Genomic DNA, 23,958 nt, shown 5'->3' on the forward strand with positions numbered 1-23,958 from the left:
TAGTGGCTGAAACTATACAAATTATACACCCTGACTTTTCAAGAAACAAGGATTTTGTATACAGTAGCGACCAAATATATTGGCACACTTGCACTTTTCTTAAGAAATCCCAATTTAAGACCTGGTTATTGGATTCTTTGTCTATTTAAATTTTCATATTTATTTTAGAAAATAAAGATAAATGGCATGGACAAAATGATTGGCTCCCCGGAGTTGCACAGCCTTTGGCCAAGATAACTCCCGACAAATGCTTCTTGTAGTCATCAATGAGCTTGCTGCTCCTTTCAACTGGCAATGAGGCCCCTTCTTCAGCAGAAAACTGCTATAATTCTTCAACGGTTGAGGGGTGCCTCCACCAACTGCTGTTTTCAGCTCTTGCCAGAGGTATTGGATGTAGTTCAGATCTGGACTCCAGAATAGTCCAGTGCTTCTTCTTGAACCATTTTGGGGTGCTTCTAATGTGTTTGGTGTTGTCCTGCTGAAAGACCAACATCTTTCAACAGAGACCCCGTTTTTGGACATTGGGTTGAACATTGCACTCCAAAACACCTTGATAATCTACCGATTTCATGATGTCTTGTACACGTTCAAGGCCCCCAGTACCAGAGGCAGCAAAAAAATTCCACAGCATTATCGAACTTCCCTCATGTTTAATTGCAGGGAGGGCGCTCTTTTCTTTGAATGCTTAATTTGGGTCACTGGTAAATATAGAACACAATACTGAAGGATACACAATAAATCCTGATTAAACTTCTAAATCCTGGGGAAAATGTTCTGTGGACCATTGAAAAATACAGTTCAGCTGTTTATCGATGACCATATTAAGCATTCAATTAAAAGAAAACCCTACCCACAATCAAACATGGGGAAGATTGATAATGATGTGGGGTTGATTTGCTGCCTCTGGTATTGGAGGCCTTGAACATGTGCAAGGAATAATGAAGTCAACAGATTATCAAGGTGTTTTGGAGTTCTACCCAGTATCTAAAAACAGGATCTCAACTTAAGGTTGTGACCCCAAACACACCTCAAAAAGCACCCAGGAATGGTTCAAGAAGAAATGCTGGACTGTTCTGCAGTGGCCAGCAAAGTGTCCAGATCTGAATCCCATCCAAAACCTATGGTGAGATCTGAAAACAGCACTTGGTGGAGGCCACCCCTCAAACATACAGCAGTTTGCTGCTGATGAGTGGTCCAAATTGCCAGGAGAAATGTACAACAAGCTCATTGATGGCTACAAGAAGAGTTTGTCTGCAGTTATGTTGGCAAATGCTGTATAACCAAGAACAAGCTCCATGGGTGCAAATAAGTTTGTCCATGTCATGTCTTACCCTTCCTAATTCAAAACTTAAGTTTACAAAAATAACATTGGTTCTGCAATGTTGAAAATCCAATAACAAGGTGTGGAGACCAAATGCATTGTAAGTTCAACTTATTTGAGTTCAAATCATTTAAGAAAAGTGCAAGGGAACCAATATATTTGGCTGCAACTGTAGCAGACCCTTAAAACTAGTGTCTCTCTATAAAACATGGTGATACTCACAGGATTTCCCATAACAATTTATTTCAATAACAAGGATAAAAATATATTAAAAGCACTCATCTAAAGCATCCACACTAAACAAATAACTTTTTTGAATTCACAAAATTACTCTCAAAGTATTCATTTTTGTTAAAGAGAGGATGGGGGGGGGTGTATGGGGTAGAAAGTAGTATCTGGCATCTATACTCTCAAACAATGCTGGACAGTAAGTCCTTCAGTTAAGTTCAAGGCTTGTCCTTCTCGGACTCTGCATCCTCCTTCATATTTTGTTCCTGTATGCGGGTCCAAGTGGAGCCTGGAAACAAACAGAGACATTGAGTTTCATTAGTTAAGAGACTCCAGCACTTGAGGATGAAAATAAAATGCTAACTCACTTATCTCTGAAATCTCCATCAGGTTTCCTGTGATGAGAAGAGAGCAAGAAGACAGCAACATGTACCAGCCATGCCTCACCTCTGCATGAACACAACATAACTGTAATTCAAGCTAGTTAGCTGGGGAAGTGTCCTACCTCCCGTCAGCTTCGTCCTGTCCATCAATGTCTTTAAAAATATATATACATTTTTTAATTTTACCCCCTTTTTCTCCCCAATTTCATGGTGTCCAATTGTTGTAGTAGCTACTATCTTGTCTCATCGCTACAACTCCCGTACGGGCTCGGGAGAGACGAAGGTTGAAAGTCATGCGTCCTCCGATACACAACCCAACCTAGCCGCACTGCTTCTTAACACACCGCGCATCCAACCCGGAAGCCAGCCGCACCAATGTGCCGGAGGAAACACTGTGTACCTGGCAACCTTGGCTAGCGCGCACTGCGCCCGGCCTGCCACAGGAGTCGCTGGTGCGCGATGAGACAAGGACATCCCTACTGACCAAGCCCTCCCTAACCCGGACGACGCTAGGCCAAGAGGTGTGTCCATTTATGAGGGAGACAGAGTGTGTGAAGAAGGGAGAGTGTTGGTCTGTGTTAAGAGTAAAGATTCTCCCTTTACTACCACAATGACATGTAGATCATTATGCATGTACAGTGGCAAGAAAAAGTATGTGAACCCTTTGGAATTATCTGGATTTCTGCATAAATTGGTCATATAATGTGATCTGACCTTCATCTATGTCACAACAGACAAACACAGTGTGCTTCAACTAATAACACAAAGTATTGTATATCTTTCTTGTCTATATTGAATGCATCATTTAAGCATTCACAGTGTAGGTTGGAAAACGTATGTGAACCCCTAGGCTAATGAATTCACCAAAAGCTAATTGGAGTCAGGAGTCAGCTAACCTGGACTACAATTGGAGATGTTGGTTAGAGCTGCCCTGCCCTATAAAAAAAAACTCACAATTTGAGTTTGCTATTCACAAAAAGCATTGCCTGATGTGAACCATGCCTCAAACAAAATAGATCTCAGAAGACCCAAGATGAAGAATGCTTGACTTGCATAAAGCTGGAAAGGGTTACAAATGTATCTCTAAAAGCCTTGATGTTCATCAGTCCACAAATTGTCTATAAAATGGAGAAAGTTCAGCACTGTAGCTACTCTCCCGAGGAGTGGCCGTCCTGCAAAGATGACTGCAAGAGCACAACGCAGAATGCTCAATGAGATTAAGAATCCTAGTGTCAGCTAAAGACTACAGAAATCTCAGGAACATGCTAACATTTCTGTTGACAAGTCTACAATACGTAAAACACTAAACAAGAATAGTGTTCATGGGAGGGCCCCACGGAAGAAGCCACTGCTGTCAAAAAAAACATTGCTGCACGTCTGAATTTCGCAAGAGCAGCTGGATGTTCCAGTAGCACAAAATATTGTGGACAGATGAAACAAAAGTGGAGTTGTTTGGAAGGAAGTCACAGCACTGTGTGGTGAAAATAGGCACAGCACAGCCACATCAAAACCTCACCCCAACTGTAAAGTGTGGTGAAGGGAGCATCATGGTTTGGGGCTGCTTTGCTACCTCAGGGCCAGGGCAGCTTGCTATCATCGACGGAAAACTGAATTTACAAGTTTATCAAGACAGTTTGCAGGAGAATGTACGGCTATTTGTCCGCCAATTGAAGCTCAACAGAAGTTGGGTGATGCAACAGGACAACGACCCAAAACAGAAGAATATCAACAGAAATGTTTTTCTGTTGAAGCCAGTCAGATGAAGAGTCCTGACCTCAACCTGATTGAGATGCTGTGGCATGACCTCGAGAGCGGTTCACACCAGACATCCCAAGAATATTGCTGAACTGAAACGGTTTTGGAAAGAGGAATGATCCAAAATTCCTCCTGACCGTTGTGCAGGTCTGATCCGCAACTACAGAAAATGTTTGGTTGAGGTTATTACTGCCAAAGGAGGGTCAACCAGTTGTTATTAAATCCAAGGGTTCAAATACCTTTTCCACCCGGCACCGTGGATGTTTACATGGTGTGTTCAATGAAGACATGAAAACGTATAATAGTTTGTGTTTTACTAGTTTAAGCAGACTGCGTTTGTCTATTGTTGAAACTTAGATGAAGATCAGATAAAATGTTACGACCAATTTATGCAGAAGTCCAGGTAATCCAAAGGGTTCACATTTTCTTGCCACAGTATATTCCCACCTCCCATCCCTCCAGCCAAATCACAGGTAGGTCTTTGCAAATATTAACCATTATATGCAGAATTCTATTACACAGTGAACAGTGTGAAGTTAAATTCAATATGTGTTGTATTGAGTACAAGTGTGAATATCAGTGACAGGTGTTGTGTAGCACATGCGCATAACTTTAAAAAAACGAGAACAAGTGTTCTCCCTGTGGTATTGCGATACTACATAGCATCGTGACACTTGGCCTGGTATCATTAATACAATTTTCGTATCATGACAACACTAATGTCTAGTGTGTTTTGATTGCATGTCTGAATTGCATTCGAGTATGTGTGTGTGTGCACAATACCTGGTCCAGGTGGCGGTCTCTCATCAGTTCATACTCATGTTGTAGTGTGTGCTGAAGCAAAGTCCACATGATTGGCTCCAGCTCAGGGTGAGAGGTCAGCAGGTGTGTGTAGAGCATCTTCAGCCTCATGTAGGCCAGATGGTACACTACAGAACACAGACAACAAGTTAGAAACCCGTTACAAAGACAGACAGCCAGTCATACACAAACACCTCACAGAGGACTACTGTAGACCCAACTATTAGTTGGTGAAACCATTACTAGTGAAATGTTTACATTTTTTGTAGAAGAGGCTGAGAGAGTTTGACTTGGGGTGCCAAGGGGTCTGATGGTTTGCCGTGGCAGGGGGCTGAGAGGGAGGGCCTGGAGATTCAGGTGCCGGCTGGGGTCGGTTTCTGGGGCGCACAGGGGAAAGATACCTGAGAGAGAAAAACTATATTAGAAAAACAATATCACAAGCATTAAGTCATAACATTGAGATGGATCAGTGATGCACATCGACTTCTTAAACCACAAGGTAAAAGGTTAAATGGTCAATATCATAGAGAAAACTTTGAAAGGTTTTCAACCTGACTTCTGACCAGTCTTTCTTAAAGCTCAGGGCTTTGATATGTGTTAGTCGGTCAGTGTTCATGTGGCCAGACAAGCCTATTTCCCCCCCGCCCTGTTCAATTCACCCACTCACATACTTAACATTCCACAACTACTCAGTTTCTGCTTTGTCAGGGCAACTTTAATAAAATGCAATGTTGTTCCTAAATGCAGTTACAAAAGGACAAGGCTGAAGAATGTGTACAGTGCCTTTTTGTGAGAATTCAAGTGCAAATCAATGCATCTTTTTAACCTCAAATTGGTGATTATCAATCAGTTGGGCAGAATTACAACACTTGCCTGCCACCCCCAGCCTGGAAGGTATGACACTTGAAAAACAAACATTTACTACTCAGATCTCTGGCACCCATCCCTGCTACACAGCTTGACCCCATCTTACCCCAGCTTTGTTTACATGCTAACATTCATTGACTGTATGTAAACAAAGTTTGTGAGTGTTTGAGCCAATCGCTTATGAGCCAGCATCAATTACAACTAAAGGGCGATTCAGAGCATGTCTAAACCAGATAAGAACGCACAGGCCCAAAGCTGCTAACAGAGTGAGGGGCAGCCAGTAGGAGGTATGGGTTATGAGTTTTACTAGTCTACATAAGTTGGGTTGACATAAGATTAGGGTTGGGCGATGTCAACTTTTGTCCTATCATGATCGACTGGTAGACAATTATCGCTCCCTAGTGGCCATCCATTTAAAAAAAAAAAAAAAATAAGAGTCAGCTAGCACGAGCTCGCATGCTATGAGAGGCACAAGAGGAACCATGACATTGACAAAAACTTGGGAGTATAGTGTAGCCAAATATCTTCTAGTAGCCTATTCCACTCTGGTGTAACCGTGGCACGAAAGAGATAAGTAGGCCTGAGTGCCGAAGCGCACGGATGGAGCGAGGGATATACAGTCAACGAAACTCACTGGCGCTGCCTGTGAGTCGTGTGATGGGTTGTAAATCATGGGCTACAGTCTGCAGAGCAAGCAACTCTGCTGTCCATAGAACTGGATAATTAAACTGATTCACATCCTCCTCTCTTATTAGGCCTAGGCTACTATGCGATGGAGGTAGGTTGCACATTACTAAAGTAATATGGGGGGGGGCCCAGTGTTGAGGATCAGAGTGGCAGACGTGTTGTTGCCTACCCTTACCACTTGGTGGCGGCCCATCAGGAATTCCAGGATCCAGTAGCAGAGGGAGGTGTTTAGTCCCAGGGTCCTTAGCTTAGTGGGCACTATGGTGTTGAACGCTGAGCTGTAGTCAATGGACAGCATTCTGACATAAGTGTGCCTTTTGTCCAGGTGGGAAAGGGCAGTGTGGAGTGCGATTGAGATTGCATCATCGGTGGATCTGTTGGGGTGGTATGCGAATTGGAGTGGGTCTAGGGTATCCGGGAGGATGCTGTTGATGTGAGCCATGACCAGCCTTTCAAAGCACTTCATGGCTACCAATGTGAGTGCTACAGGGCGGTAATCATTTAGGGAGGTTACCTTCGATTCCTTGGGCACAGGGACTATAGTGGCCTGCTTGAAACATGTAAATACAGTTGAAGTCGGAAGTTTACATACACCTTAGCCAAATACATTTAAACTCAGTTTTTCACAATTCCTGACATTTAATCCTAGTAAAGATTCCCTGTTTTAGGTCAGTTAGGATCACCACTTTATTTTAAGAATGTGAAATGTCAGAATAATAGTAGAGAATTATTTATTTCAGCTTATATTTCTTTAAAATCACATTCCCAGTGGGTCAGAAGTTTACATACACTCAATTAGTATTTGGTAGCATTGCATCAATTAGTATTTGGTAGCATTTAAAATTGTTTAACTTGGGTCAAACATTTTGGGTAGCCTTCTACAAGCTTCCCACAATAAGTTGGGTGAATTTTGGCCCATTCCTCCTGACAGAGCTGGTGTAACTGAGTCAGGTTTGTAGGCCTCCTTGCCCGCACATGCTTTTTCAGTTCTGTCCACACATTTTCTATAGGATTTGAGGTCAGGGCTTTGTGATAGACACTCCAATACCTTGATTTTGGAAGTATGCTTGGGGTCATTGTCCATTTGTAAGACCCATTTGCGACCAAGCTTTAACTTACTGATGTCTTGAGATGTTGCTTCAATATATCCACATCATTTTATTTCCTCGTGATTCCATCTAGTTTGTGATGTGCACCAGTCCCCCCTGCAGCAATGCACCCCCACAACACGATGCTGCCACCCCTGTGCTTCACGGTTGGGATGGTGTTCTTCGGCTTGCAAGCCTCCCCCTTTTTCCTCAAACATAACGATGGTCATTATGGCCAACAGTTCTATTTTTGTTTCATTAGACCTGAGAAAGTATGATCTTTGACCCCATTTGCAGTTGCAAACCATAGTCTGGGTTTTTTATGGCAGTTTTGGAGCAGTGGCTTCTTCCTTGCTGAGCGGCCTTTCAGCTTTTGTCGATATAGGACTCGTTTTACTGTGGATATAGATACATTTGTACCTGTTTCCTCTAGCATCTTCACAAGGTCCTTTGCTGTTGTTCTGGGATTGATTTACACTTCGCACCAAAGTACCTTCATCTCTAGGAGACAGACCGCGTCTCCTTCCTAAGCAGTATGACGGCTGCGTGGTCCCATGGTGTTTATACTTGCGTACAGATGAACGTGGTACCTTCAGGCATTTGGGAATTGCTCCCAAGGAAGAAAGAGACATGTGGAGATCCACAATGTTTTTGGCTGATTTCTTTTGATTTCCCATGATGTCAAGCAAAGAGGCACTGAGTTTGAAGGTAGGCCTTGAAATACATCTACAGGTACACCTCCAATTGACTCAAATTATGTCAATTAGCCTATCAGAAGCTTCTAAAGCCATGACATCATTTTCTGGAATTTTCCAAGCCGTTTAAAAAGGCACAGCCAACTTAGTGTATGTAAACTTCTGACCCACTGGAATTGTGATACAGTGAATTATAAGTGAAGCAATCTGTCTGTAGACAATTGTTGGAAAAATTACTTGTGTCATGCACAAGGTAGATGTCCTAACCGACTTGCCAAAACTATAGTTTGTTAACAAGAAATTTGTGGAGTGGTCGAAAAACGAGTTTTAATGAATCCAACCTAAGTGTATGTAAACTTCCGACTTCAAGTGTATTACAGACTCGGTCAGGGAGAGGTTAAAAATGTCAGTGAAGACACTTGCCAGTTGGTCCATGTATGATTTGAGTACATGTCCTGGTAATTCGTCTGGCCCGCGGCTTTGTGAATGTTGACCTGTTTAAAGGTCTTACTCACATCGGCTACCGAGAGCGTGATCACACAGTCATCCAGAACAGCTGGAGCTACATTGTTCTCTTGCATTCTGTAAATAGAACATTTATTTGAATAGGCTATAGCAAATAGCAATATAGGCAATTTACTGTGAATGTCACCCATGCACTGCCTTGCTCTTTACTGCATGGTGCCAGTCAAGTTGATATAGGTATCTTCTGTCGTCGCATCACAATGTCGTCACCATTGACGATGGCTGTCAATCATCCTTGATAGACTATGCCACCGTAATATCTCCCAATCCTACGTAAAAAATAGCTAGCATAACAGACAATACTCAAACAATGTTCCCTCAAATGTTTTTTGGCACAGAGAAAATTTCAGAGTGCAAACTTGAACATTGTGAAAATTTTACTGTGAACACGGAGGCTGTACCCGCTTTACGTTACAGACGGTGGTCAAGTAGGCCACTATGGATATTTGATCATCATCTAAGCCTACCGCCAGCCAATGTGTGGTGTTCAATGTAGGCCAACATTGTATGAGACTTTTAAAAAATAAAACATGCAGAGCTTGCGATTAACCTGTTTATCCACTTGTCCTTCAGACAAAGGAGGTGACTGGAAATGTTGTTTGATGCAAGAAACCACTTTACAAAATAAAAATGCATTATTATTCCCATACCATTATTAGAGAATCAGACAAATTATGTTACCCTCTGCCTATTTGCTCATTCTCAAAATTACAACACTGCTCCTTTAAGACAAAAAAAGCTCTTTACCAGACTCACTTTTCAACATGTACTAGAAATGTACATGTTTTGTGCTAGTGTAGGAAGCGATCACTCCCCTATTGCTGACTACAAATAATCTATAAGAGGCCTAAATACTCACTAACTAGCAAAGGATATGAACAAATGTGCACGTGGCTACATGCAGCTCTCGCTTTGATCTCAAAACAAGTGCATCTACTCACGACCGCTCATGCTATAAACACAGTCCAATTCAAAGAGAATGGCACTGATCCATTTTTGGCAATGGTCTATTTGCATATAGGCCTACTGCAGTTCTGATTGGTTATGCGGCACCGGTCTGTGTAGAGTACAGGCTGAGTCATGCGTGTCAATGCAACATAATCCTACTCCAATGTGCTCTGCCTACAACAAAATCTCTTGCGCTGTTAGTTTTGCATACTAAGTCTAGTTCGTTTTGTTTCGGTATGTTGCATTGAAAGTGGCTAATATTGCATTGATTCGATCCCAATTCCCACAGTAAAGAGAAATGTTGATAATGTGAACTAAAAACACCAGAAATTTGAGTGAGGTTCAATCTCGTGCTTCTCTGTGTGGGATGATATTTCTTCTGTGCAGCAGTCTGCACATGGGTGCAGTTTAGGGGGGAGCCCATAAAATACCAAGGAGATTTCAGAGTAGGACTGGAGGCTACTTTCCTCTCAATACTTTCCTATATGAAGTCCCAGGCCCCCTTTCCCTTCATCCTACCTACAAATAATCAGAGAAAGAGGTGGACTACAACATTCTGACCAGGTAAACCTCAAGGCCCTACAAATAGGTGTACCACAGTCACACCATTAGACTTGAGGAAAATCGATGGTCTTGGCATAAGACGTCTTGGCACTTCCAGTGAAAAGTTTAAGATGATTACTGTACACTACCAGGCTTTTCTCCAACACCAGAGAATTGTGTACACAACTTTTCCAGTCTTCTCCGACCTCATCCGCCCTGTATTTTGTAAAGCTTTGCATCCCATGCTTTTCTCATACAAATAAAACCTCAAAGCCAAGATGCTCCTCGTAGAGGCACAGTTCTAATTCACTGGCCTATTTACAAGTTTAATTCACACAAACCAAATGACAGCGGGGAAGATGAATGGAACAATAAGTCTGGTTTAAATCACATCACTGGTTGAGGGTGGCAGGTGGCTCAGCCTGCTCCACTGGACCCTCCTCACAAGTTTGTCTCAGCAGCTCAAACAGTGGAGTCCTAGGGAGAAACACACATGGAAGAGCATTCATAAGACAGGCACTACAGCATTTCACACAGGCATGAAAGCATTACAAAAACATCAACACTATGTAATCCCAAGGTCATGGAACTTGTTCCTAAAGCACAGGGGCCATGTTAATGCAGAATTGTTATTTTTCCACCCTGGAAAAAAACCAACCAGGGAGGGTGTATGTGCCGGAAGTCTGTCAGTGGCATTGGCAACGTGTTTCCAGCACACGCTCAGCTTGCGGCCCTTGCTGTGGTCCTCCCTTTGTCCAGTGTTCCCGCTGAAAGGGGATTCAGCTGCTAGAGTGAGATGAGGAAGTAAGATGGGTTAACATGCTGACCACAATGCAAGCGTTGCAAAAATAAAATGTACACCTACATGTTATTCAATTATTTTATCCAAACTGCTCGCACGTGTCTGTGAAACACAAGTTGGTTCCGTTTTTTTACGCTCGATGCGCTGCAAGTCCCGCCTCTCCCATCTCTTCATTGGTTTTAGGAGCATATACCCACATGGGTGATTGAAAGCTGAACTGAGGTCCACACTCCAGCCCAGTTGGTGGAGGAAATGCACCTTAAAGTTGGTTGCCAACCGCCATACTGAAGGAGGGATTACTAGAAACTAACTAGGAGTAATTGTCGGAGTAGGAGGACCTTCTACATTTCAGGTAAAATAACCTAATGTTTATATCCCAGGACAAATTAGCTAGCAACAGCAAGCGAGCTAGCTGTCTAAATGGACATGAATGTTTCATGCGTTTTGACCTGTTCCCAAATGAATATAGGTGGTGGAGTTTGTTTTAATATTTCAACCTGCACGTCCTGAACGCATCTGTTGTGGATGGACAAAAATCAACACGAACGCACATGCCTGCTCGCTCTAGTCAGCATGTAAGTGTGCATATTTAATGTTGACAGTGTTGTAGCAATTCACACTAGTTTGTTTGAACCAGAGTTAGATTATTTGTTACATTGTGGTTACAATGAAGAATGTAAAAGAATGAAATCCAACCACCTTCGATGCGTGGAACGGATGTGGGTGGGGCTAGGTCTACATAATTTATTTTAAAAAAACACAAAAGCTCTGACGAAGGCCGTGAGGCCGATACGTAAGCTTATTAAAGATCAGTGATACAGTGAGCGGTTTCCCTTTTCCTTCATCTTGTCCAACTGTTACCATGCACCTGCAAAAAAGGTTGCTCAGATGTGCGAGTGCCTTTTGAATAATGCATATGGCGAGCTTGTAATTTTTCCAATGCACCTACAGCGTTCGTATTTCATCAACACTGTTGAGTACAAGAATGGAGGTTATTATATCATTCCGATGAATGAATGTTGTGACTACTTTTTTTTTTTACTGGGTAAGTTGACTGAGAACACGTCTCATTTACAGCAACAACCTGGGGAATAGTTACAGGGGAGAGGGGATGAATGAGCCAATTGTTAGCTGGGAATGATTAGGTGACCATGACAGTATGAGGGACAGCTTGGAAATTTAGCCAGGACACCGGGATTAACACCCCTAGTCTTACAATAAGTGCCATGAGCTCTTTAATGACCTCAAGAGAGTCAGGCCCCCTATTTAACGTCCAATCTGAAAGACGGCACCCTACACAGGGCAGTGTCCCCAATCACTACCCTGGGGAATTGGAATATTTTTTAGACCAGAGGAAAGAGTGCCTCCTACCGGCCCTCCAACACCACATCCAGCAGCATCTAGTCTCCCATCCAAGGCCTGACCAGGACCAACCCTGCGTAGCTTCAGAAGCAAGCCAGCAGTGGGATGCAGAGTGGTATGCTGCTGGTTTTACAATGACATTGTTTTCTTTAACCTAAGTTGTTTCCACATAGCACCCTCTTCAACTGACCCATATCTTCCTGAGTGGACCCATGTATTCATTGTCAGTGTGTTTAATTAGAACGCAGGTGAAATCTATTAACACAGATTTCCGGGAAAAAACTAACCCCTGAAGCGAAGTGACCATAAATTCATTTGGATGTGTGTGCTAATGTATGGGAGCACAGTGAGTGACAGTTGTTTGGAATGAACCTGTGTTTTCACTGTTATGTGGTCCACAAAACAGGACTGGAAGTTAGACACGGAACCGCCTTCTTTAATGGTTATTCTACAGCCCAGCTGTGTCCTCAGAAAACACTGAATGACTCTGGTTTCAGCTATTCCCTCAATCTCAAGTATGCCGTCCTGGCAAAGGGTTCAACTGCAAGAGAGGAAAGAATGTGTCTGTTTTGACCTTACTATCCTGAACATTATGTGTGTTCGTATGGAACAAGCAGTTTATATCGCCCTACCCCATCCAGAACAAGTTGACTATTGCCAGAGCCACTCTGTCAACAACGTTGTTTAGCCTTCAACGGACTGTCAAGAATAGATGAATTCATCAGACACATTTGAAAAATTGTTACCGACTGTGTTCCTTCCTATAATAAGAGAATTTCACACCCCTATTCAATGAGGCTAGCTTAACCCAAAGGGTTAACAACCCCTGTTCCTTGTTGCCACTGGTCATGTTGGGTTTGACCTTTGGAACACAGTTGTCAGATCTTATCAGAAGCATTATTCACTTTAATTACCTTACCGGTCAAAAGTTTTAGAACACCTACTCATTCAAGGGTTTTACTATTTTCTACATTGTAGCATAATAGCGAAGACTCCAATACTATGACATCACACATGAAATCATGTAGTAACCAACAACAAAAAAGTGTTAAACAAATCAAAATATATTTTATATTTGAGCTTCTTCTTTGCCTTGATGACAGCTTTGCACACTCGGCATTCTCTCAACCAGCTTCACCTGGAATGCTTTTCCAACAGTCTTGGAGTTCCCACATATGCTGAGCACTTGTTGGCTGCTTTTCCTTCACTCTGCTGTCCGACTCATCCCAAACCATCTCAATTTAGTTGAGGTCAGGTCATCTGATGCAGCACTCCATCACTCTCCTTCTGGGTAAAATTGCCCTTACACAGCCTGGAGGTATGTTGGGTCATTGCCCTGTTGAAAAACAAAATGATAGTCCCACTAAGCCCAAACCAGATGGGATGGCATATCGCTGTGGTAGCCATGCTGGTTAAGTGTGCCTTGAATTCTAAATAAATCAGACAGTAATACCAGCAACGCACCCCCACAACATAACACCTCTTCCATGCTTTATGGTGGGAAATACACATGCAGAGATCATCCATTCACCCACACCGCAAATAGTGATATCTTCTGTATACCCCCCCCCCCCCTCCCTCCCTTGTCACAACATAACTGATTGGCTCAAACACATTAATGAAAGTAATTCCACAAATGACCTTAAGGCAGACCTATTCATTGAAATTCATTCCAGGTAACTACCTCATGAAGCTGGTTGAGAGAATGCCAAAAGTGTGCAAAGTTGTCATCAAGACAAAGGGTGGCTATTTAAAGAATATCAAATATAAATATATTTTGATTTGTTTAACACTTCTTTGGGTACTACATGATTCCATATGTGTTATTTTATAGTATTGATGTCTTCACTATTATTCTACAATGTAGAAAATAGTACAAATAAAAGTAAAACCCTTGAATGAGTAGGCGTTCTAAAACTTTTGATCGGTAGTGTAGCTGTATGGAAGAGTTTGTGTGTTTATGAAAGTTAGATAAAAAAAATACAAAAATGTAACCTTTATATAACTAGGCAAGTCAGTTAAGAACAAATTCTTATTTACAATGACAGTCTACCAAAAGGCCTCCTGTGGGGACAACACACACATCACGACGAGAGACACCACAACACTGCATAAAGGAGAGACCTAAGACAACATAGCATGGTAGCAACACAACATGGAAGCAGCACAAACATGGTACAAACATTGGGTACAGACAACAGCACAAAGGGAAAGAAGGTAGAGACAACAATACATCATGCAAAGCAACCTCAACTGTCATTACGTGTCAATGATTGAGTCTTTGAATGAAGAGATCGAGTTAAAACGATCCAGTTTGAGTGTTTGTTGCAGCTCGTTCCAGTTGCTAGCTGCAGCAAACTGAAAAGAGGAGCGACCCAGGGATGTGTGCGCTTTGGGGACCTTTAACAGAATGTGACTGGCAGAACGGGTGTTGTATGTGTAGGACGAGGGCTGCTAGTAGATATCTCAGATAGGGGGGAGTGAGGTCTAAGGTCTAAGAGGGTTTTTATAAATAAGCATCAACTAGTGGGTCTTGCGACAGGTATACCAAGATGACCAGTTTACAGAGGTGTATAGTCCTATAAAAAGGAACATTGGTGGCAAATCTGATGACCAAATGATAAAGAACATCTAGCTGCTCGAGCACCCTTACCTGCCGATCTATAAATTACATCTCCGTAATCTAGCATGGGTAGGATGGTCATCTGAATCAGGGTTAGTTTGGCAGCTGTGGTGAAAGAGGAGCGATTACGATAGAGGAAAACTAGTCTAGATTTAACCTTAGCCTGCAGCGTTTATATGTAATGAGAGAAGGATAGTGTCCCATCCAGCCATACTTCCAAGTACTTGTACGGATAGGCCTACATGGTTTACAGTAAGACTTCACCAGCAACTATATCCAGCCACAGACACAATGAGGCTGTTTTTCAAGCAGCATTTTGAATGAAAATCAAAAGGTGTGATATTTTATTTAATACATGCATTTCCACGTGCACATAAATACAAGCATACAGCACATCTGTATCTGCGTCAGAGAAAACCGCACCTAGTCCCCTGCCTCATCTCATTAGTCTGCACGCTCAGGCTTGCCATCACTGGAACCTTCCCCTTCCTGTCGTTCTGAGGCCGCTGCCCACTGACACCATTGACTAATAGAAAGTACACTGTGCTCTGGGGCTGACAGGAGAGTATGACTTAATTGACTCCTTTCGCCAAATAGAGCAATCAACTGGAAAAATGTCCACTGTTCGAAAGTAGGCTAGCTCTTAGATGAAAATCCAATATATAAAGGAATTTGAAAGTTTGAACAAAACACCCTACATACATTTCATTGATATTTTCATGAGATCCTGAAAGAATGCTAAGGGCACCAAAACAAGCTAACAAATTCTTTCACCTCACACCTACTCAACAAAAAGGCAAATCAATAGGTAGTCCAGGTAAGTCATGACACAAGTGTGGAGGTGGGCCTTTCCCCTTTTGTTCTCTATTGCTCCACTGTTCCCTCAAGCAAGGGGAGGCCAATGACATCACAACTTCATCAAACCAACTCCTTGAAGTATCATTTTCTAAAAAATTATTTCTCAAAACATATCGTTTTACCCTTTAGGGTGTGTACATTAGTGATATCTGAAGTATAAATAAACAGGAAAAGTTAATTAAATCAATAATTACTGGAGGACGTCTTTAAACATTCAGAACCCCACCCGTCTCCTGCCAAGCCCAGCCAGAGACAAATCTCTTAGGTGATTACATAGCTAAAGCAGTCAGATGTGGGAGGGCCTTGGATGGGTGGTAGCCTACTCCTCCCAGTGTGTAAGCAAGTAGTCAGTTAAGCTGTGGTAGAGCTTCAGAACAGAAGACTGACTCCACTGACTGTTAGGCCTGGAAAGGCTGTATTTTCTGGTGGACAGAACAGACAGTCTACAGCAGAGCCAGTCTGTCTACAAGTGTAGGGTCAGTAGGAGCACCATGCCCCCAGGGGCTGCAGCGGGATCAGACAGGAAGAGGGCTGCCAGAGGCCTGGAGGGACCCAGAGAGGCAGCACAGAGCCTCTCAGACGCTCAGCTCACAGACCCAAGGAGAGGCACATGACTCCCCCTCTCTCACTGAAGCAAGAAACACTGCTGACTGGGGTGAGAGGAGAAATTATCCAGACTCCGAGAAGCCAACATCAAGGCTGTTCACAGAGGACATAAAAACAGGCTTGGGATCTTAGAATTACGTGATACATCATACATGTACCAATGGATTAACAGGGGACTGGTCTTGTCTTTTTGGATACAAGCACAGGTATTGATGGAATTACTTGCTGTTATTTTTAAAAACACTGGACATGGTGGTGTTCACATGAGTACATTGTGCTTATGAACATTGGATAAGAGTGAAGGTGTGGTTAATTTTTTGAGCTAGTATTCCCTTATGCTGGGGGAAGATTGGAAATGACATAACTGATGAAATTAAGAACTGAAATTAAGGACACTTCACTGCTCCATTCTTTGGAATTAACTTGTACAAGTGATCGATGCTTTTCACAAAAACATTCATTGTTGTATTGACATTCATCAACACTCCCATCCTCTACTCCTCTCTAAAGATGCATAACAGCACTCTAGAGACTGATGGCATCAGTGCTCTTGGTTTGACCCAAACCAACGTGAGCTGTATTAAGAGTGATGGCTTTAAGTACACCCTGTACACAGCGGTTTTCAGCCTGGTCTTCATAGTCGGGCTGCTCTTCAACATGGCTGCCATGTACATCTTTGCCTGCACGCTGAAGTTGCGCAACGAGACCACCACCTACATGATGAACCTGGTGGTGTCCGACCTGCTCTTCGTCCTCACCCTGCCCTTCAGAATCTTCTATTTTATCAACCAGGATTGGCCGTTTGGCAGGGGGCTCTGCCAGCTTTCTGTCTCCCTATTCTACACCAACATGTACGGTAGCATTCTCTTCCTCACTTGCATCAGCGTGGACCGCTTCCTGGCCATCGTCCACCCATTCCGATCGCAGGCGCTGCGGACGAAGCGGAACGCCAAGCTGGCCTGCTGCGCTGTTTGGGTGTTGGTGCTGTCTGGCAGCCTTCCGACAGGCTTCCTCCTCGACACCACCTCGCTCAGGTACAAAAACTCCTCCGTCAACTACTGCTTTGAAAACTTCTCCAACAAGCAGTGGAAGTCCAGTCTGTCCAAAGTGGTGGTGTTTATTGAGACAGTGGGATTCCTGATCCCATTGTTACTAAACATCTTTTGCTCCGTTTCGGTCCTCCAGACACTGCGCCAGCCCCAGGCTATCAGCCGTGGGGGCCAGCTCAACAAGACCAACATCCTGAGGATGATCGTGGTCCATCTTCTCATCTTCTGCTTCTGCTTCATCCCCTACAACGTCAACCTGGTGTTCTATGCCCTGGTCCGCACCAAGCTGCTGAAGGGCTGCGCTGTGGAGTCAGTGGTGAGGACCATCTACCCCATTGCCCTCTGCATTGCGGTCAGCAACTGCTGTTTTGACCCAGTCATCTACTACTTCACCTCCGAGACCATCCAGAACTCCATCAAACGTAAATCTATGGCGGTTCGCAACAAGAATAAGCTGGACAAGGGTCTTCAGACAAACATGCTGCAGAGCCAGAGCATCATTCAGAACAACGCAAGGACTCAATTTTACCTAGAGTCCAGTGTGTGACATCATCACCCACATGAGCCAAATTAATGAGGCATCAGTGCGATATTTGACATCAATATTTCAGTGAGTCAATATTTGGTGCAATACGCCCAGATGATCAGCCGTAACAGATGGGAGATGTGGTCTTGAGTGGATTCTATAGGAACCATGGCATCACAGGAACAAAGTGAGAAAACCCTAAAGAGCGGTTGCATTAAGGGTACCATCCTTGCACTAAGTACAGTGACTCAGCTCTGAGTGTTCTCGTGTTAAAGGGGTACTTTGGAATTTTGGCTAGCATGCTAGAAGATACCCGTAGACTTCCAGACATTGTGCAAATCCTAGTTAGTATTGGCTTGCAAAACTACCCCGTACTTCTTTCATACTGGACACAGAACGATACAAATGTTATCCACAAGTTCAGCTGACAATGGGGAAGTAGATAAACGGCCTCATTAACAAAATCCAGAAGTATCCCTTTAAGTATTGCATCAACAGCAGTGTTGAGTGTGAGGATTAGCCTACATGATGCAGGTCTGGGGGAGGAAACCCTGGAGCATGGTGCTACAGATTTACAAAACAAAACAGTGAAAATGTACCCACAACACACTGTGACTTGTCAAACAGTGGCCGGGGTCTCTACATGTTGCTCTATTGAAAGACTTGATACCAGGCAGTTGTCAGTGTTTTACCTGTGACTAAATACATTAGATTAACCAAAATTATGAAATAGCACTATAGTGCAAGATATTTGACTTGCAAACTATTTATCCCAATAGTGATGGTGCCTTGAATGAATAAAAAGAAAGCAAACAAGTTCTCATCTGTTTTCTGAAGTCACTATGAACAAATGGTGGTAAATGTATGACATTACCCAGGTTTACCTTTGCATGCCATATATTGATTTGTGGGTAATAAATAGCTTGAGATATTTAGAGCATTTTACAAAAGGTAGGTGGTTATCAGTCTTATGACATTGCCTCACTAGCGTAGCAATAATACATCCTCCCCTGCTCACATGAATCATACAACTAACAACAAATAGCTAGTGCACACAGAAACCACCTCAAGCCATTACCAAGCATGATAACGGACGTCTGGCTAGCCAATGATAACTGGTTGAATCATTATTTTAAGGAGTGGCACACCATAACCAATGTCGCCATAGAGACCATAACAATGACTAAGAGTGTGAAACAAAAACAAAAGTAAGAAAGTGGATTTAAGCCTGATCCAAGATCACTGGTTAGCTATTTTACATAGAAAACCCCCAACGTTAAACCAAAGAGAAAAGGCTATGAACACATTCTGGCCCTGTTAAGATACATAGAAAACCAGACAACCACATCCGAGGGCTATAACCAGAAAACTGCTCAACAGCATCAGCCATGTGGGAAATGTGAGAAACATCTGGCCTGTTATATTTATTCATAGATTGGGTTTCAACTCAGTATTTCATATCTGGGTTTCTTTGTTAACACCATGTAAGGTGATACATATGAGCAATCCATGGCTTTACTATGAGAATATCTATGTTGGTAAACTTCCCATTCTCTCAGCTGAAAGATCACCATGCAGTTTGGGCCCTGGGGGTTAAACTACATGACAGACACACTGCTCTTCACTACTCACTCACCTGATGAGATGGATTGTGAAACCAAAGCAGTCAAGTGAGCACATGCTTTTGTGGGGAAAGTGTGCTGACTGTTGGGATTTGGCACCAATCCTCAAACATACAAGAGGTGATAAACACAAAACATGTCAAACAGTCCTACACATCTATAAAACACTGGAAGAGTGATCGGTTGTTCCTGTCCGTTACAGTACTCATCCTAATTAACAACACCGAAACTAGATCGAGTGTAAATGTATAGAAGACAACAGGCACCAGAGAAATTGTCTTACTAGCAGCTCCGGGATATTGCCTTGCTTTAATTATGCCATACTAGTTAACTGGTCAATGAGACGCATTGAGAGGGTTGCCTGGCAGCTGGGAGGGTGAAGTTAAACACCACTATTGCAGTGTAACCAAAAGGACAGAATGTGTGTGTGTTGGAGGGAGACTGCATGTACTGTATGGGGGAACATGGGCGTAAACTGAAATGGTTACCGTAGACCATTTCAAATGGACCAAGAACACAGTCAAATCAAACCAAGCACCATTTCAATAGAGGACTGAGGTTGGACACCAAAACACAATATTTCCTTTGAAAACTACTTAATGTGGAATAAGAGAATTTTGGATTATCACAACCTTTCCAAAACACAAGTGAATGTCTTCATGTACTCAACACCCTGCTTGCGCTCAAAAGATGACACTTTACACACATTTCTTATAGCCTCAAGACGGGAAAATCTGAAGTGTCATTTAAGACAGTTTTGTGCATGGGATTTACAGAAATATCCTTGTTTGAATCTCAAATCCCTGAAGAAAATATTAAGATATTAGGCTATAGAAGTTCTAGTCTACAGAGAATGTAAGAGTTCCTTTTCCAAGGAACTAGGAAGGAGAGACACTAAGGAAAAGGCTTGTTCTCCAGGGTAATGCTAAGTGCATCAAGTCTGGGCATTTCTAAATATTTTCTCTGCCTGGAGCATGTGTTGAGTTTTTCTGAAAGACACACAACAATCTTGGAGGAATTTGACTAGTCTTCTTTCCTAGTAAATCACCGACAAACTCCAGATAGTCGTAACAAAAGGTATTGCAAATAAGTCTGGCAGCCCAACTGATTGGCAAGCGTACTGCAAATTAAGAAATCATGTGACTAAGCTAAATTAAAATAACAAACTATACTATGACAAATACATTATATAAAAGAATGTTAGTAAAAAGCTTTGGAACACAAATTCAATTTTGGGGAAAAAAAGCCAACTCGTGTCCATCATTCACTGAATCAGATGGCTCATTCATCACAAAACCCACTGATATTGCCAACTACTTTAATTACTTTGTCATTGGCAAGATAAACTAACTTAGGGATGACATGTCAGCAACAAACGCTGACACTACACATCCAAGTATGTCGGACCAAATTGTGAAAGACAAGAATTGTACTTTTGAATTCCATAAAGTCAGTGTGGAAGAGGTGAAACAATGATTATCGTCTATCAACAATGATAAGCCACCGGAGTCTGACAATCTGGGTGGAAAATGACTGAGGATCTCTCTCTGTCCCAGCTTTGATGCACCTGTACTGACCTCGCCTTCTGGATGTAAGCGGGGTGAACAGGCAGTGGCTCGGGTGGTTATTGTCCTTGAACTTTTTTTGCCTTCTTGTGACATTGGGTGTTTTAGGTGTCCTGGCGGGCAAGTAGTTTGCCCCCAGTGATGTGTCGTGCAGACCGCACTACCCTCTGGAGAGCCTTGCGGTTGTGGGCGGTGCAGTTGCCGTGACAGTTGCCGTGTCGCCTTCTTTACCACACTGTCCGTGTGCGTGGACAATTTCAGTTTGTCAGTGATATGAACACAGAGGAACTTAAAACTTTCCACCTTCTCCAATGCTGTTTTCTTTGCGGTTTCCTAAAGTCCACGATCATCTCTTTTGTTTTGCTGACATTGAGTGAGATGTTATTTTCCTGACACCACACTCCAAAGACCCTCACCTCCTCTGTCTCGTCATTGTTTGTTGATTCGTTGTCGATCATAGTCTGCTGCTGGAAAAACTTGTTTTATGGCTTTATACCCCCTGCTATAATGTGGATAAAGAGTTAGTTACTTATCTAACAGAACAGTGTGTCCATGTATGCGGATGACCCAACACCATACACGTCAGCTACTACAGCGACTGAAATGACTGCAACACTTAAAGACCTGCAGTTAGTTTCGGAATGGTCAGCAAGGAATAGGTTAGTCCTAAATATTTCTAAAATTAAAAGCATTGTATTTGGGACAAATCATTCACTACACCCTAAACCTCAACTACGTCTCGTAATGAATAATGTGGAAATTGAAAAAGTTGAGGTGACTAAACTGCTTGGAGTAACCCTACATTGTAAACTGTCATGGTCAAAACATAGATACAACAGTAGCTAAGACGGGGGCAAAGTCAGTCCATAATAAAGCATTGCTCTGCCTTAACACTATCAACAAGGCAGGTCCTACAGGCCCTGGTTTTGTTCAGTAGTGTGGTCAGGTGCCACAAAGAGGGACCTGGGAAAATTGCAGTGGGCTCAGAACAGGGCACCACGGCTGGCCCTTAAAAGTACACAGAGAACTAACATTAACAACATGCATGTCAATCTCTCATGGCTCAAAGTGGAGGAGATAGACTTCCTCATTACTTGATTTTGTAAGGTGAATGTACAGAGCGGTCTGTTTAAAATAATAGCACACAGCTCAGACACCCATGCATACCCCACAAGACATGCCACTGGCCTTGAGTGCTGTAATTATATGCCATAATTTAACTTTGTGACGTGTACTATGTAGAGCTGGGCGATATGGCCATAATATCATCATGGTATATTCCCAATTTTTGACGGTATTTGATGTTTCTAAGTAATACACCTCTAAACATGCTTTATGGATAGTACATTACAACAAATTAATTGTAAGTGTTCAATGGGCTTTCTCCATTATGATTGCTCTATACTGTTCAACCAAACTTCAACCAAAAATAATAGGACAAAACTGACAGTGAAGTAGGCCAATTTGTAGAACATTACATAGGAATCTAAATCCTCTTTTGTAGCCTCAATCTTGTACTCAACCAATGGTTTCCATTTGCATAGTTATTTGTTGAATTACAGCATTCACTTTTATTTTCCTCTTTTATAACTTACACGCGGTGTCACGTTTCTTTTGTCTTAGTATTCCTCTATTCCCCCCCCCCCCCAAAAAAAAACTATTCTCCTGACTGTTTTCAATTATTTGGCAAGCTTACCCTCCCGAAGTTGTTGACTTGTTGTGCTAGCTAGCAGTTCTCAGCTGTTAGCAGTTTCTTACTGGCACTAAAAACACATGATTGCCATCATTTTTCCCCAGAGTCATTACTGAATTATTTAATGTAACAAATCAAACATTAAAAATACCATTATAGAAGGTAAAGTAAAAATCCAAACCGTGAATGAATACCGGTATATATTTTTTACGGTTTACCGACCAGCCCTAGTACCATGTGGTGATGAGACTGGCTGTGAGTGACGTAACGTACCCTTCTCCAGGAAAGTCTCCATGATGAGTTGTTCGCAGAGCTCCAAGTACTTGACGATGTCTTTACTCCGGCTGGGCTCAGCCTTGATGAAGCTCTCAATCACCTTGTAGAAGTCAAACGCTGTCAGCTGGAACACATCCAGGATCCACGGGAAAAACAGGTCCGTCTTCACGGGGACACTACCATTGTTGTAGCCACTATTCTTGGAGGAGCACCCTGACTGGACAATTGATAGCTCATCTGTGTCCAATTGATTATGCATGTCAGTACAAGAGGAGTCACTATAGTCCCTGGTTCATATCCAGGCTGTATCACATCCGGCCGTGATTGGGAGTCCCATAGGGCTGCGCACAATTGGCCCAGCGTCGTTTAGGGTTTGGCCGGGGTAGGCCGTCATTGTGAATAAGAATTTGTTCTAACTGAAAATGTAAAAAACTTAACAGTTGATGTTGAGATGTATCCGTTACTTGAACTCTGAAGCCAGTTACATCATAGCACTTGGTTTTTGCGACTGCACTCAAAGTTCTTGAAATTTTCTGGATTGACTGACCTTCATGTCTTAAAATAATTGACTGTTTCTTTGCTTATTTGAGCTGTTCTTGGCATAATATGGACTTTTAACAAATAGGGCCATCTTCTGTATACCACCCCTACCTTGTCACAACACAACTGATTGGATCAAACAGAGGAAAATTCATTTTTAACAAGGAACAATTTAAATGCATTCCAGGTGACTACCTCATAAAGCTGGTTGAGAGAATGCCAAGCATGTGCAAAGCTGTCATCAAGGCAAAGGGTGGCTATTTTGAAGAATCTCAAATATAAAATACACTTAGATTTTTTTGACACTTTTGGTTACTACATGATTCCATATGTGTTTTCAACAAGACATTGACCCAACACACCTACAGGCTGTGTAAGGGCCATTTGACCAAGAAGGAGTGCTGCATCAGATGACCTAGGCCTCCAATCACCAAACCTCAACCCAATTGAGATGGTTTGGGATGAGTTAGACAACAGAGTGAAGGAAAAGCAGCCAACAAGTGCTCAGCATACATGGGAACTCCTTCATGACTGTTGGAAAAGCATTCCAGGTGAAGCTGGTTGAGAGAATGCCAAGCGTGTGCAAAGCTGTCAA

General features: G+C 42.6%; 2 protein-coding genes across 2 annotated transcripts; one reads left to right on the forward strand and one right to left on the reverse strand.

Annotated features, from left to right (window-relative positions):
* Positions 1–1,694: 1,694 nt before the first annotated feature.
* On the reverse strand, positions 1,695–23,082 carry LOC139422439 (retinoblastoma-associated protein-like). The gene is made up of 6 exons (XM_071173616.1): positions 22,821–23,082; positions 10,500–10,624; positions 10,183–10,318; positions 4,747–4,889; positions 4,471–4,616; positions 1,695–1,838 (listed from the first exon to the last, which is right to left on the reverse strand). The coding sequence occupies exons 1-3, from the start codon at positions 23,080–23,082 to the stop codon at positions 10,304–10,306; spliced, it is 402 nt and encodes a 133-aa protein (XP_071029717.1). The 3' UTR covers positions 1,695–1,838; positions 4,471–4,616; positions 4,747–4,889; positions 10,183–10,303.
* On the forward strand, positions 16,177–18,666 carry LOC139421977 (lysophosphatidic acid receptor 6-like). Its single transcript, XM_071173120.1, has one exon. It carries the CDS (start codon positions 16,531–16,533, stop codon positions 17,686–17,688), a length of 1,158 nt encoding a protein of 385 aa, XP_071029221.1. The 5' UTR covers positions 16,177–16,530; the 3' UTR covers positions 17,689–18,666.
* Positions 23,083–23,958: the final 876 nt, after the last annotated feature.

The sequence above is a fragment of the Oncorhynchus clarkii genome, chromosome 12 (genome assembly GCF_045791955.1).
Source record: "Oncorhynchus clarkii lewisi isolate Uvic-CL-2024 chromosome 12, UVic_Ocla_1.0, whole genome shotgun sequence".
In the NCBI taxonomy this organism is placed as follows: domain Eukaryota; kingdom Metazoa; phylum Chordata; class Actinopteri; order Salmoniformes; family Salmonidae; genus Oncorhynchus; species Oncorhynchus clarkii.

What these genes read in the sequence shown, in the direction of transcription:
- LOC139421977 (XM_071173120.1), top strand. Translation starts at nt 16,531, where the DNA reads ATGCTTTTCACAAAAACATTCATTGTTGTATTGACATTCATCAACACT.
- LOC139422439 (XM_071173616.1), bottom strand. Translation starts at nt 23,082, where the DNA reads ATGCATAATCAATTGGACACAGATGAGCTATCAATTGTCCAGTCAGGG. An exon ending in GGAGACTTTCCTGGAGAAGG is followed by an intron (nt 10,625 to 22,820) that starts GTACGTTACGTC and finishes TCACTCTAGCAG; the next exon opens with CTGAATCCCCTTTCAGCGGG.